Here is a 15,578-nt window from a genome sequence, read left to right as displayed (position 1 = left end):
CGCACAAGTCTAGTGTATAATACACGTCAGTCAGCAGTGTCTGATAGTGTCAGACTTCTCAGTAATTGTCGCTCCTAAAAACCTGTTAGGTTCTTAGTGCGTCCGTGCGTGCATTTAAAAACCGCACGTGTGTGCCTGTCGGTGGCAGCGTACAGGTGCACTTGTGTGCGTTTTGCACAAACTTGGATATAACGCACAAGTCTAGTGAATACACGTCAGCACAGCATTGCAAAATGCGCAAGGGCGTTGGCAACGAACAAGGAAGTGGACGTGATGGTGGTGCAGGCAGAGGCCGAGGTCGTGGGCAAGCTCTAATTTCGCCACAACAAAGGGCCACATCTAGTCGCTCGCACGTCCTGTCCCAAATTCTTGGGGACCGCAGCAGTACACCGCTCTTGAACCAAGACCAGTGTCAACAGGTTGTTAGTTGGATAGCGGATAATGCTTCCAGTCAGATTGGCACCACCACAAACACTCTGTCTTCCACACGGTCAAGTGTCAGTAGCCGTGATACTGCACCGCACATTTCAGAACCTGATCCTCCTTCCTACCACAAGGCTGAGTACACGTCCTCGGACATTACTGATCCCACACTTGGACACTCGGAAGAGCTGTTCACGTTTCCATTCGCACATTCTGGCCTCTCGCCAGCTCATGTTGAAGTGGGTCATGAGGAGATCGTATGTACAGATGCCCAAATATTTGAGCAGCCACGTTCTCACAAAGTTGGCAACGTGTCTCAACAAGGGGTGGACGATGATGAGACATAATTGTCAGGAAGTCAGGAGGAGGAGCAGGGTGCGGAAGAGGAAGACGACGTGGTGGATGATCCAGTAACTGACCCAACCTGGCAGGAGGATATGCAGAGCGAGGACAGCAGTGCACAGGGGGAGGGAGGCGTAGCATCCCAACAGGCAGTAAGAAGCAGGGTGGTGGCTCCAGGCAGAAGTCAGGCAACCGTTCCCCAGAACAACAACACGACACAAGGTGCCTGTACAAATGTTAGGTCTTCCCGAGTCTGGCAGTTTTTTAAGTTGGCTCCAGATGATTCTAAAAAGGCCATTTGCAACACCTGCCATGCCAGCATCAGCAGGGGTACCAAAACTAGCAGCCTGACCACCACCAGCATGATCAGGCACATGTCAGCCAAGCACCCGACTTTGTGAGATGTACAACAGAGTCGAGGAGCAGTGCATGCTGATGTCACTGCTACGTCTTCGCTTGTTGTGCATGCGAGCCAATCCCCTGTCCATGCTGCCTGCGAACAAGCCTCCTCCGGTCCTGCACCTGCAGTTGCCTACGCAGAAATAACACCATCATCAAGCACGTCCTTGTCCCAGCGCAGCGTTCAGTTATCCATTCAGCAAACCTTTGAACGCAGGCGCAAATACACTGCCAACGCCCCACATGCCACAGTTCTAAATGCTAACATTTCGCGACTGCTTGCGCTGGAAATGTTGCCTTTTAGGCTGGTGGAGACAGAAGCATTCCGTGACCTGATGGCGGCAGCTGTCCCACGTTACTCGGTCCCCAGCCACCACTATTTCTCCCGGTGTGCCGTCCCCACGTTGCATAACCACGTGTCACAAAACATCACACGTGCCCTGAACAACGCTGTTTCACCCAAAGTCCACCTAACCACAGACACGTGGACAAGTGCTTGTGGGCAAGGCCGCTACATCTCGTTGACGGCACACTGGGTTAATATTGTGGAAGCTGGGACCCAGTCTGAGCGAGGGACGGAACACGTCCTTCCCACACTAAGGTTTGCAGGCCCTACCTCAGTCAGGGTTTCACCCACACTCTACAGCTCCGGAATGTCATGCTCTTCAGCCTCCTCCTCCTCCTGCGCATCCTCATCCACTTTACCCTCCACACCAGTCCCAAGCTGGAAGCACTGCAGCACTGCCTCGGCAAAGCGGTAACAGGCTGTGCTGAAGCTAATCTGCATAGGTGACAAACCCCACAATGCAGAAGAGGTGTGGACAGCTCTGAAACAGCAGGCAGATCACTAGCTCACACCTCTGAACCTAAAGCCAGGAAAGGTCGTGTGTGACAATGGCCGGAACCTGGTGGCGGCTTTGAGGCGAGGCCAGCTGACACATGTTCCATGCGTGGCCCATGTGCTCAACCTCGTGGTTCAGCGGTTTCTAAAGTCATACTCAGAGCTGTCTGATCTGCTGGTAAAAGTTCGCCGCCTGTCTGCACATTTTCGAAAGTCACCTACTGCTTCAGCCGGCCTTGCCGGCTTTCAGCGCCGTTTGCATCTTCCGGCTCACAGACTGGTGTGTGATGTCCCCACGCGTTGGAATTCAACTCTGCACATGTTGGTCAGGATATGTGAGCAGAAGAGGGCAGTTGTTGAGTACCTGCATCACCTAAGCCGTCGGGAAATGGGTCAAACTCCACACATAACACCTGAGGAGTGGAGATGGATGTCCGACCTATGTACCATCCTACAAAACTTTGAGGACTCCACCAAGATGGTGAGTGGTGATGACGCCATTATTAGCGTCACCATACCGCTTCTCTGCCTTCTAAAACGGTCTCTGCTCAAAAACAAACATGATGCATTGCAGGCGGAGCGCGATGAGTTGGAGCAAGAAACAGTAGTGGGTGTGGGTGATAACACACAGCCCAGCCTCGTCTCATCACAACGAAAAGTGGAGGACTATGACGAGGAGGAGGATGAAGACATGGAGCAACTCTCCGGCCAAATTGAGGATATGACATGCACACCAGTCATATCCTCGGTTCAGCGTGGCTGGCCAGAGGACAGGGTAGATGTTCAGTCATCGTGTTGGTCAGGATACTGAAGTACTGGCTGTTAAGAGTCTGGCGCACATGGCTGACTTTATGGTAAGCTGCCTGTCTCGTGACCCTCGCGTTAAGAACATCTTGGCCGACAATCATTACTGGTTGGTAACACTGTTAGACCCACGCTACAAGGAGAACTTTATGTCTCTTATTCCCGAGGCGGAGAGGTCAGCCAAAATGCAGCAGTTCCGGAAGGCCATAGTCACGGAAGTAGGCAAAGCATTCCCCTCACAAAACGCTAGCGGCATAGGTCAGGAATCAGTTGACAACCAAGGCGTACAGCCGAGAGAGGCACAAGTCCAATCCGCCAGAGGTAGGGGAACAGTCTTTAAGATGTGGGACAGTTTTCTCAGCCCCTCACGTACCACAGCCCCTGAGGTGCGGGGTAGTGCCACAAGAAATCCTAAGTTTGCCCAGATGCTCAAGGAGTACCTTGCAGATCGAACAACTGTACTCCGACATTCCTCTGTGCCTTACAATTATTGGGTATCCAAGGTGGACACGTGGCATGAATTGGCTCTCTACGCCTTGGAAGTCCTGGCCTGCCCTGCCGCTAGTGTTTTGTCAGAGCGTGTTTTTAGTGCCGCAGGTGGAATCATTACAGATAAACGCACCCGCCTGTCAACTGAAAATGCTGACAGGCTGACTCTGATCAAGATGAACAAGGGTTGGATTGGGCCAGACTTCACCACACCACCAGCAAATGAGAGCGGAATTTAAAGTTTGTAACGGGAATTTGCCATGTACCTCCACTAACCCATGGGTACACACTTCTGGACTTTGGATAATCGCTGGACTGCTCCTCCTTCTCCTCATGCGCCACCATGATGAACGTTACAATAGTTAGGCCTTTGTTTCAGGTATACCCCCAGTGGTAAATTTTTTCGCCCATTCTTTCAGAATGGACATTACAACGACAGGAGACCCGCTCCTTTGCAATGGGAACAATGTTTTGAGGCCCTCATGCACGTCTCTATCCAGGGACAATGTGGAGCCTCCCAATTTTTGGCTGCCCTGCCTAAGGGCTATACTACAATACACCCACTTCCTGACAACGGACACTTCAGGTTTACAGGCCCTCATGCACGTCTCTATCCAGGGACAACGTGGAGCCTCCCAATTTTTGGCTGCCCTGCCAAAGGGCTATACTACAATAGACCCACTTCCTTACAATGGGCACTTCAGGTTTACAGGCCCTCATGCACGTCTCTATCCAGGGACAACGTGGAGCCTCCCAATTTTTGGCTGCCCTGCCAAAGGGCTATACTACAATAGACCCACTTCCTTACAATGGGCACTTCAGGTTTACAGGCCCTCATGCACGTCTCTATCCAGGGACAATGTGGAGCCTCCCAATTTTTGGCTGCCCTGCCTAAGGGCTATACTACAATAGACCCACTTCCTTACAATGGGCACTTCAGGTTTACAGGCCCTCATGCACGTCTGTATGCAGGGGCATTGGTGAACCTCACAATTTTGGACTGCCCTGGCAAAGGAAAATACTACAAAGACTCACTTCCTCAAAATGGGCACATTAGACTCAAGAGGCCTTCATGTACGTCTCTTCTCAGGGACATCGGAGTGCCACACAATGTTTTACGTAAAATCTTTCATGTTTTAATCTCAAAAAGTAACATACACCAGCTCTATCTCACTATTGGGTATGTGCCCTTAACATTTCCGCCATGAAAATTCATTTTGGTGTCATTTTGAAGGTTTTCTGGTGAGTCCGTAAAAATGGCGTAAAACGCGGACAAAATTGTTCACAGCTGTGACTTTTGAGTTATAAATGCTTCAAGGGGTCTTCCCCATGCTGTTGCCATGTCATTTGAGCACTCTTCTGAGACTTTTGTGACATTTTTAGGGTTTCTACATGCTGCCGGGGGTCATTTCATAAAAATACTCGGGTCTCCCATAGGATAACATTGGGCTCGGTGCTCGGGCCGAGTACACGAGTATCTTGGGATGCTCGGCCCGAGCCTCGACCACCCGAGCTTTTTAGTACTCGCTCATCACTAATAAATATATATATAGCCACTACATCCGGTCAAATAACATGGTTATAGTAAAATACAATCATCATAGTATAAACCAGTATAGGTAAGAATACTATATTCCTGGAATAGAGGTCATAGAATTGGCTCGAAAAGAGGACCTGCGCGTGTTAGTAATCTGTCATCCGTAAAAATTCACATCTCATTCAGTGCAGGTTACCATATGACCTAAATGGCTCAGGCAATCATGGCATCACATTACCCATTGTAAATTGGTGGATCAGCACTGTTCAACCTCCACCCGAATGTACATTTCACAATAGAATGCTTCCTCAGGGGTCTGCTGTTAATCGATATACCCTCACCTTTTATAGTGTGGTCACCCAAATGAGTCTCACCTGCGATCACACTCCGGCGCATGTGCGTTGACGTCCACCGGCCCTCCCGGGAGCGCCGCTCGTCAGCATCGCACGTGCGTGCTCAGTGGCTCAGAACGCCAATGATCACGTGCGTCGCCCATGACAGCGGTGCCACCCGGGGGATGGGTGGAGAGCAGCGGGCACGCGCACAGGTACACACCTGGGACTGATCACATCCACTAGAATGCGGCACCATACACACCAGTACTCCGCATGTCATTCTATGTGGATACAAGGTATGTGACATGTTTGCCTCACAAAATATATACAGGGTGATTAATGTTTGTGATGACTTGGTTCCCAGGTGGTGTGGGATATCACCAGGAGATAAATGCAGTTCCATTGGGATCAGTTTCACATACAAGGTGCTCCTCAGGATGGCAAGGGAGAAATTAACTGTCAACAAATACACAAATTAAAATAGCTTAAAAACAAACAGTGTAGGAGAGTAATGGAAATATAACAACTGTTTAAAGTACTAATAAGTATCATAGATGCTGCGCAAAAATCCAAAACCAGACCTAGAAGGCCAATTTTAAGATCTATTTTAAGACTAAGGTGGACCATGGACTAATTCACAAAAAACATGCAAATGAGTTAATTTCGTTTAGCCCTATAGGTGATTCCGTTTGCAGCAGGGTGATCCATTTACATTCCTGCTGCAGCAGTTTTATTATGTTACCACCACGAATTCCTACTGACACTTGTTCAATACCCCTCACCTTAAAGGTGCAGGGATCATATCCATGTTTAAGTTTGAAATGTCGTGGGATTGTTTTTAAATCCTCCAAACTGGTAACAGTTTTTGCCGCAAGAATGTCACGGACATGTTCTCTCGTCCGGACTCGCAGTTGGCGAGATGTCAACCCGATATAAATCAGGTTGCATCCGCAAACCGCGTAGCATATAACCTGCGTAGTGGAGCAGGTGATATACTGTCGGATTGTAAATTCTTTATCACCCCCAGAAGACTTAAGGCTACTTTACACAATGCGATATCGGTCCCGATATCGCTAGTGTGGGTACCCGCCCCCATCTGTTGCGCGACACGGGCAAATCGCTGCCCGTGCTGCACAACATTGCCCAGAGCAGTCACACATACCTGTCCGGCGACGTCGCTGTGACCGGCGAACCGCCTCCTTTCTAAGGGGGCGGTCCGTGCGGCGTCACAGCGATGTCACTGAAGCGTCACTGAACCGCCGCCCAATAGCAGCGGAGGGGCGGAGATGAGCGGGACGTAACATCCCGCCCACCTTCTTCCTTCTGCATAGCAGCCGGGAGGCAGGTAAGGAGAGGTTCCTCGTTCCTGCGGTGTCACACGGAGCGATGTGTGCTGCCGCAGGAACGAGGAACAACTTCGTTACTGCTGCAGTAACGATTTTAAAGAATGGACCCCCATGTCGCCGATTAGCGATTTTGCAACGATGCAAAATCGCTTATCGGTGTCACACGCAACGGCATCGCTAATGCGGCCAGATGTGCGTCACAAATTCCGTGACCCCAACGACTCCGCATTAGCGATGTCGCAGCGTGTAAAGCCCCCTTTAAACGTTTTCATTCTACTCATATTGGCACATGCCTTGCATCCACCATACAGATAAAACCCCGATTGGTGGGCCCGTCCCAAATGGTTTGTTGGTAGTTGCCACATAGTGGCTTCTAACCAACAAATCTTTCAGATTTTTGTTTCTTTTATAAGACATCTGGGGGTAATCCAATAGGTAGTTCTTCAAAGTTGGTTCAGTTTGGAGAACTGACCAGTGACGCTGTAAGATTTTCTTAATTTCCTCACTTTGTGAGTAGAAGGTCGAAATTAATCTAATATGGTCATTATCCTTGGAAGTTCGTTTTGAAGACTGGAGTAGGCGTTCTCTGGTAGAGTTCTTTGCCCTGTTGTAGCATTCTTTGATGGCTCTCTTACTGTACCCTCGTGACTGGAATCTCTTTCTCAATATATCTGCCTGATGTTCAAATTTTTGTGGGGTGGAACAGATCCGCTTCGTTCTCATGAACTGACCAACTGGAATAGCTTTGATGGTTGTGTAATGTTGACTAGACCCAGCATGCAGCAGGGAGTCATCTATGTGTGTTTTGTACACTGTCACACTTCAATTTTATGTGTTTATGTATGTCTTTTTTAATGTTGTTGTAATTATTTTGTAATAAAAGTAATTTTCTTAATTTTTAAATACGCAATTGCTCCTGTGTTTTCTCTTTATACATTATCAAATTCGAATATTGTAAGAATAAGCTTCTTACCTTTTGATACAGCTTGAGTTGCCTTTCTGAGGAAGGCAAGGTGGTTGGGTCAGCGGTTCTCAGGAATCCCTGTCCCTGTTCAGGCACCAGATTTTGTTGTCACCATTCAGCATGGGACATAAAAGATTTTGTGTGTGTGTGGTCCTAATTAAATTAAATAGATCATGTATGTATGTATGTATGTATGTATGTATGTATAGGAGACACCCCTCTGAGACAATAAAGTATCAGACGTAGCTCTCCCTTTGTCTCAAATAAATAAAAGATTACATCATCATCACTCATTTATATAAGACTGTAAACTTTTTAGTTTCACATTCCTGAACGTCACTTTTAACAAAGAAACTGAAACTATAGAAGTCCTTATCTAACGTAAACAGGAGGTCTCTGCTGCATTACACCAGGGGAGACACAGTACAGACTCTTATGGTCATGTCACACACAACGACAGCGACATCGTCGCTGCTGTCGCCATTTTCTGTGACGTAGCAGCGACCGTGCTAGTGATGTCACTGTGTGTGACATCCTGCAACGACCTGGCCCCTGCTGTGAGGTCGCCGGTTGTTGCTGAATGTCCTGGACCATTTTTTGGACGTTGCTCTCCCGCTGTGAAGCACACATCGATGTGTGTGAGACAGAGACAAACTAAACGTGCAGGGAGCCGGCTTCTGCGGACGCTGGTAACCAAGGTAAATATCGGGTAACCAAGCAAAGGCTTTGATTGGTTACCCGATATTTACCTTTGCTACCAGCGTCCGCAGCTTCTTGAAGCCGGCTGCCTGCATACGTAGCCAAGGTACACATCGGGTAACTATAAGCAAAGCGGTTTGCATGTTAATCCGTTGTGTACTCTGGCTACGAGTGCATTCAGCCAGCGCTAAGCGGTGTGCACTTGTAACCAAGGTAAATATCGGGTAACCAAGCGAAGCACTTTGCTTGGTTACCCGATATTTACCTTAGTTACCAAGCGCAGCATCGCTTCCACGCGTCGCTGCTGGCTGGGGGCTGGTCACTGGTGAAATCAGCCTGTTTGACAGCTCACCAGCGACCAGGTAACGACGCAGCAGCGATCCAGATAAGGTCAGATCGTCGTCGTGATCGCTGCTGCGTCGCTACGTGTGACCTAGGCTTTAAGGTCCCGTCACACACAACGAGATCGCTACCGAGATCGTTGCTGCGTCACCGTTTCTGTGACGCAGTAACGATCTTGCCAGCGATCTCGTTATGTGTGACACCTACCAGCGATCAAGCCCCTGCTGTGAGATCGCTAATCGTTCCGAAGGGTCCGGAGCATTTTCTTCAAAGGTGATGTCCTGCTGGGCAGGACACATCGCTGTGTTTGACACCTAACAATGACCTCCTATACAGTTCGCTCATCGTTACTGCATCGTTGGTAAGGTCTGACTGTGTGACATCTCACCAGCGACCTCCCAGTGACTTACCAGCGATCCTTATCAGGTCACATCGTTTTCGGGATCACTGGTAAGTCGTTACATGTGACGGGGGCTTTACACAAAGACAAAATGGAGTGTAGATTTAACAAAATGAATTCTGCGCTCATTCAAGCAATACACAAATGGATGAGTAAAGCATACAACTTGTCTATAAAAAAAAATAAAGAAAAAAAAAATTCTCCATCAAAAATTAAAAAAAATGTGTAAAAAGATGAATAATTTGTAAATGATCCATTATAAAAAGTACACAACCGTAAAGACATAAAATGAACTCTTTATTAACAGATAGTAAAAATCTATTAATATTTACTAAAACAGACATTCTATTCATGACTATGGCTTCACTCCTGTGTAATAAGCCTTGATTTCCGAGCAAAACATTTCCCACATTCTGAACATGAATATGGCTTCTCTCCTGTGTGAATTCTCTCATGTCTAATAATATGTGCTTTCAGAGCAAAACATTTCTCACATTCTGAACATGAATATAGCTTTTCTCCTATGTGAATTCTCTCATGTTTAACAAGATCTGATTTCCGAGCAAAACATTTTCCACATTCTGAACATGAATATGGCTTCTCTCCTGTGTGAATTATCTCATGTCTAATAATATGTGCTTTCCGAGCAAAACATTTCCCACATTCTGAACATGAATATGGCTTCACTCCTGTGTGAATTCTCTCATGTTTAACAAGATCTGATTTGCAAGCAAAACATTTCTCACATTCTGAACATGAATATGGCTTCTCTCCTGTGTGAATTCTCTCATGTTTAACAAGATCTGATTTGCAAGCAAAACATTTCTCACATTCTGAACATGAATATGGCTTCACGCCTGTGTGAATGCTCTCATGTGTAATGAGATTTGATTTGCAAGCAAAACATTTCCCACATTCTGAACATGAATATGGCTTCACGCCTGTGTGAATGCTCTCATGTGTAATGAGATTTGATTTGCAAGCAAAACATTTCTCACATTCTGCACATGAATATGGCTTCATTCCTGTGTGAATTATCTCATGTCTAATGAGATTTGATTTGTTAGCAAAACATTTCTCACATTCTGAACATGAATATAGCTTTTCTCCTGTGTGAATTCTCTCATGTTTAACAAGATCTGATTTGCAAGCAAAACATTTCTCACATTCTGCACATGAATATGGCTTCATTCCTGTGTGAATTCTCTCATGTCTAATGAGATTTGATTTGTTAGCAAAACATTTCTCACATTCTGAACATGAATATAGCTTTTCTCCTGTGTGAATTCTCTCATGTTTAACAAGATGTGATTTCCAAGCAAAACATTTCTCACATTCTGAACATGAATATGGCTTCTCTCCTGTGTGAATTCTCTCATGTTTAATGAGATTTGATTTGTTAGCAAAACATTTCCCACATTCTGCACATGAATATGGCTTCGCTTCTTTGTTACTTTCACTTTCCTTAGCATTCTGTGTGGAACTCCTGGTACCGTCATCTGCCATAAATAAAATTGAAGTTATAAGCTTTTAATAATATAACCTCAAACATACACAGACACACATAAATCCATACAAATTCCAAAGAAAGTGTGTAGTGTTCTACTTTAAAAGGCCTATGTGACAGAAAATACCCAAAATGACATCAATTTAAAAACTGCACCCTTCGAAGTGCTCAAAACGACATTCAATAAAACATATCTACAAAAGCATATCCAGTGGCACTCAATAATATAAGGATACTTGCGCATTGCATTACTGCTGTAGGAATATTAGAAAAAAGGGATTAATACATAGGTAATGAGAAAAATGAGTAAAACGACATAGGCATTGCATTACTGCTTTAGAGATATTTGTAAAGTGAGATTCTTAGTTTATGTATTGACCAATCCATGTGAGCCCGATAACCGTGACAAGCACCTGACCAAGCACTCTGCCCTATAGCCAGGGTCTGTCCACCATCTTATTTAGCCAGGAAGCAGAAATGCAGATTTTTTAACCACACAGAGGCATTTAAGGTTAGGTTCCCAATAGAATAAGATCACCTTGTCAAGGTGATCGGGCTCACATGGATTGGCCAATACATAAGCTAAGAATCTCTCTTTGCAAATATCTCTAAAGCCAGTAATGCAATGCCTATGTCTTTTTACTCATTTTTCACATTAGCTATGTATTTATCCCTTTTTTGTAATATTCCTACAGCAATAATGCATCACAGAAATTAAAGCAATGTGGAAGGAAAAAAAAAAACATTTTAATTTTTCCCACAAAAGTGTTGCTTTACCACAAATTTTTATTTTCCCAAGGGTAAGATGAGAAAATGGACCATATAATTCTGTTGTGCAATTTCTCGTGTGTACGCCGATATCCCAGGACTCGGAAGGGAAGGAGCACCATTTGACTTTTGGAGAACAGAACTGGCTGAACTAGAGGATGCCATGTCACGTTTCTAAAGCCCTTGATGTGCCTTAACAGTGGAACACCCCACAAATTATCTCATTTTGAAATCTACACCACTGAAGGAATGTATCTAGGTGTGGAGATCATAGACGTACCCTTATATAGGGCAAGGGGTCTTTAGCAGACCCCAGCTATTATGGCGACCCATATGCACCCAATGATAAATGTTGCTGGGGGTGTTGGATATGTGGAACGTTGTACCCCATAGGCTGCGAGCTGCGAATGCTGCTGTCAAAGATTGAAAAGTTAACAGCAGTGGGTGAAGCTTACCTCCACTGAATAACTCAGACATCATCTGCTGCCAATAACGGAGACTCAGCTTCTGAGCCCGCAAGAAGCAATAGGATGTAATAATACGTTACATATCGAGAAGGGGTTAAAGAAAACCTGGCAGCTACAAAAACACTGTTTACCTGCAGATATAGTGGTAATCTGAGTACCTAGCATTTAAATGATCTCTATCTGGTTTATTAGAACAGTGTGTGACGCTAGTCACTGCATGGACAAGCCGTGAGGCAGGGTTGTCAAATGTTCTGGGGGTCAGATACAAAGAGAACATGCCATGAACTAAGGGGAAAGACAGGGGCGTAGTCAGCTCTGGGGTCAGAATATCAGGAGGATAGCGGATATGGGCAAATGGATGGTCAGAGGAGGTCCAAGGTCTCCCAGCTATAGATCAGAGCACAGATAACCAAGGCCCACGTTCGCAGGGAGCCACAGTGGCATCTGACTGTGTTCACAGGCAACCTAAAATTAGTTTCTCAGCCTCAGCTGAGTGTTTTACACTGTTTTCCTGTCGTGTGGAGTGGTTTGTGGCTTCTTGAGACTCAGTGGGCTAATTTCTTTTCAGCTGTCTTCTCCCCATTTAAGATTTGAGATTCCTCTTGTTACTGCAGATGATACCTTCAGTTTATGCTCCTGTCATTCCGGTTTTTGTGGCGATTCTTTGTGGGGTTTGCATCTCCACTCCCGGTGGGGGGGGGTTAGATCATGGTTTGGACAGGTGTTAGTGTGGCACCCCAGGGTTCAGTTGCCACAAATATACCTGTACCCGGGGCAGGGAAGGATCTCCACATCAGGTAATCCCACATACAACACTTCCACTCCAAGCCTGGAGGGGGAGCTCTACAAGCAGAGTTCAGGTGAGGTCCCCTTTAAATCCAGGTTTGGAGGCGGAGTTAAACAGACAGTTGGAGAAAAGGAGACTGTGCGAGCAGAGAGTGAGGGAAGACATCAAAATGGAGAGGGCTGTGCTTAGCCCGTACGAGCAACTGTGTGACCGCCTGAGGGGTCAGGAGTGAGGCAAAAGAGGAGTGACCGGGGAGGTGGAGCCAGATCGGTTCATCCCCAAGGAACAGCGCTGATTACCGGACACCGGCGTCAGAGTTTGTGAGGGATCTAATCTACCCAGCAATAAAGACCGGAGGCCAGGGAGACTCCAGATCTCCTGGCCGCAGCAGCACCTGAAGGCAAAGCCGCTACACAGAGCTTAGGGACCGCAGTGAGTACAGCAGTGCCCCTTAGAGAAGCTCCTGCCGCCTGCCATACAGGTGAAGACAGTGAGAGGGGGACAAGGTATAGCTACAGGCAGCCTAGTACAAAGAAGAGAGACAGCGCAGCAGGGAGGCCACACAACTAACCTGGTGCAGAGATCCTGAACTGTTCCCAGATTACCCAAAAACTGTCACATCAGAAACTGAACCCATTTTTCATAACACCTGCAAGTAAAACCTGGTCAGAGTTAATAAATTGGTGTGACGCACTTTATTTATTCATCTGAGGAGCCATAGGCTGCTGCACTAAAGTGACAGTTGAAAAGGCTGTGAGGAAAAACCGCCATATCTGTGTAGAGACTGCTAAAACTGCCCTGGGGATCCCGCTTCACCTACGGGAAGCGTAAACAACTGGCTGCCTAACCATCACCCCAGAGGTCTGACCTGCAGCCCCAGTAACCATACTGGAACCGTAGGTGGCGTCACGAAAGTTTTATTTTTTTTTAATTTTCTTTATTATTATTATTTACTGACTTTCAGCGAACACCAGGGCCATGGAACCGGGCACAGGCCCCCGTGACATAATCCCATTAACCAACACCTGGAACCGAGTACGCCACGGCCCTGGGGCGGGTCACTAGGGTTAAGCTGGAGGTCCAGACCTGGATACCATCAAGCCTACCTCTGGGATCAGGGACAGCACAAGTTCCCTAGTTTGAGGGCCCGTTTTAGGGTCCCTGCTCCAGCTATCCTGGCACCTCCATGATACTCTGGGTTTAGGACTGATTACTCAGAACAGGGAACCCCTGAAAAAACCAAGCACCTCCCAGTTTCAGATTGAACTGAGCTTTCGCTCAACAAACAGCTTGGCACGACCCGGATTCCATAGGGAGCCAAAATTGTCACTCACTGCGTACAAGACAGAGGATAGAGTGTGACACAGTAACTACAAGGAGAAAATGCAGTTACATTCTCCCAGCAGCTGCTCACTTCCAGTCACCAGCATAGTGGGAGAGGCTGAAACAGTCACCACTCACTACATAGTGGGTGCACAGTAATCAACCCTCTTGTTCCTTGGCTGACAGCCTGTGAGCGGTAAGTGTTACTGTTTCCCGCAGTGCATCGGTGACTGTATACGAGCGGCAGCAGGGAGAATGTAAAATTAATTTTCTCCTTGCAGCTGGGAATGTGACTGTTCTTGTTATTTAATGGTGACTCTTCACTGAGGAGGGTTACCTGTGGAAAGGTCTCTACTCCGTTCATCACCCCGCACATCCATTTCTCCTTTTTCCATTGTGTCTGCAGCGTTCTGCATATCTTTTCCCTGAATTTCAAAGCTGTAAAATAAATAATGTAAAAGTCACGGACAGAAGGAAAAGTCATGTGGAAGGTTCTAGATGGAGGCTTCTGCTACCAGAGCCGTGTGGCCCGAGACCAATCCATGCATGGCCTCTACGCCTCCTATATCCCCCGTGCGGCCCCAGAGTCAGTTCAGCAGGGATAGAAGCAGACGTGGCAGGGTCCACTTAGTGTGGTATATTATGACATTGGGATTTCCTTCATTGTTTGGACGCCCTAATGCTTATTTTTCCATCATTTTAGAATTGGTTTAGTCACAATGTTATATTTTTGAAAGTCTTTTTGAGGAAAATTAGTTTTATTCAATTGTTTTTCTTTAACGGGACGAACAGAGGTGTACATAGAATCATGGGACCCCATAGCGGATGTTCTAATTGGTACCCCTCCCCCAAAAAATAAAAATGTAATTAATATTCAACTGGGTCATATAAGAACCTCTCACAACTTTACAGCCCTTACAAAGTAACTTTCCTCCTAATGAAGCCCAAAGATTCCCCTTTCACTGCCCCATAATGTATAATACAAGCACTGTATGATACCTCCACAGGGACGTCCTCCACACCAGGGCTGAGGAGAAAAACGAGAAGTTTCCATCCACTCTCTATACAGACATCTGCAGGTTTTTCCCTCCACTCTCTATACAGACACATCTGCAGGTTTTTCCCTCCGCTCTCTATACAGACACATCTGCAGCTTTTTCTCACTATCTGACATCAAAATCAGAATAAAGTGAAGAAATAAATCCGGCAATCAAAATATTTTCAATTTTTTTTTTTATTTTTTAAATCCAGTGAATAAAGACCACAATGTGAGTCAATCAGTGACGTTTCGGTCCTTCCTTGGACCTTTATCAAACTCACACTATAAAGATACATAAGAAAAATACAAAGTGAATATTATGGGATATTGCAGCCGCTGGGGACGTGGCCATGATCCAATTGTGCCCATTTTCTGTTCTATAGATAAATCTTTTCTATGTTTCCACAAGTAATATGTATGATGTTTCCTCTAATATTCATGTACCGTATTTTTCGGACTATAAGACGCACCCTGGTTTTAGAGCAGGAAAGTAGAAAATAAAATTTTAAGCAAAAAATGTGGTCATGACACACTTATGGGGCGAGGATCTGCTGCTGACACTGTTATGGGTTAATGTCCCCAAATTCTCTACTAGGATACCCCATCCTGGTAATGATCCTCCTGCCTTGTATATAGAGTATATACCCCCATCCTTGCTCATATACCCCCATCCTTGCTCATAATATACCCCCATCCTTGCTCATAATATACCCCCATCCTTGCTCATAATATACCCCATCCTTGCTCATAATATACCCCCATCCTT

At 46.2% G+C, this 15,578-nt stretch overlaps 1 protein-coding gene across 1 annotated transcript; it reads right to left on the bottom strand.

Moving 5' to 3' along the window:
- Window positions 1-9,263: 9,263 nt before the first annotated feature.
- On the bottom strand, window positions 9,264-15,054 carry LOC142258718 (uncharacterized). Its single transcript, XM_075331335.1, has 2 exons — window positions 14,111-15,054; window positions 9,264-10,420 (listed from the first exon to the last, which is right to left on the bottom strand). Exons 1-2 carry the CDS (start codon window positions 14,187-14,189, stop codon window positions 9,285-9,287), a joined length of 1,215 nt encoding a protein of 404 aa, XP_075187450.1. The 5' UTR covers window positions 14,190-15,054; the 3' UTR covers window positions 9,264-9,284.
- Window positions 15,055-15,578: the final 524 nt, after the last annotated feature.

This window comes from Anomaloglossus baeobatrachus (genome assembly GCF_048569485.1).
Source record: "Anomaloglossus baeobatrachus isolate aAnoBae1 chromosome 3 unlocalized genomic scaffold, aAnoBae1.hap1 SUPER_3_unloc_2, whole genome shotgun sequence".
Taxonomy (NCBI): Eukaryota; Metazoa; Chordata; class Amphibia; order Anura; family Aromobatidae; genus Anomaloglossus; species Anomaloglossus baeobatrachus.
This window is presented reverse-complemented; position numbering and strand designations above follow the sequence as displayed.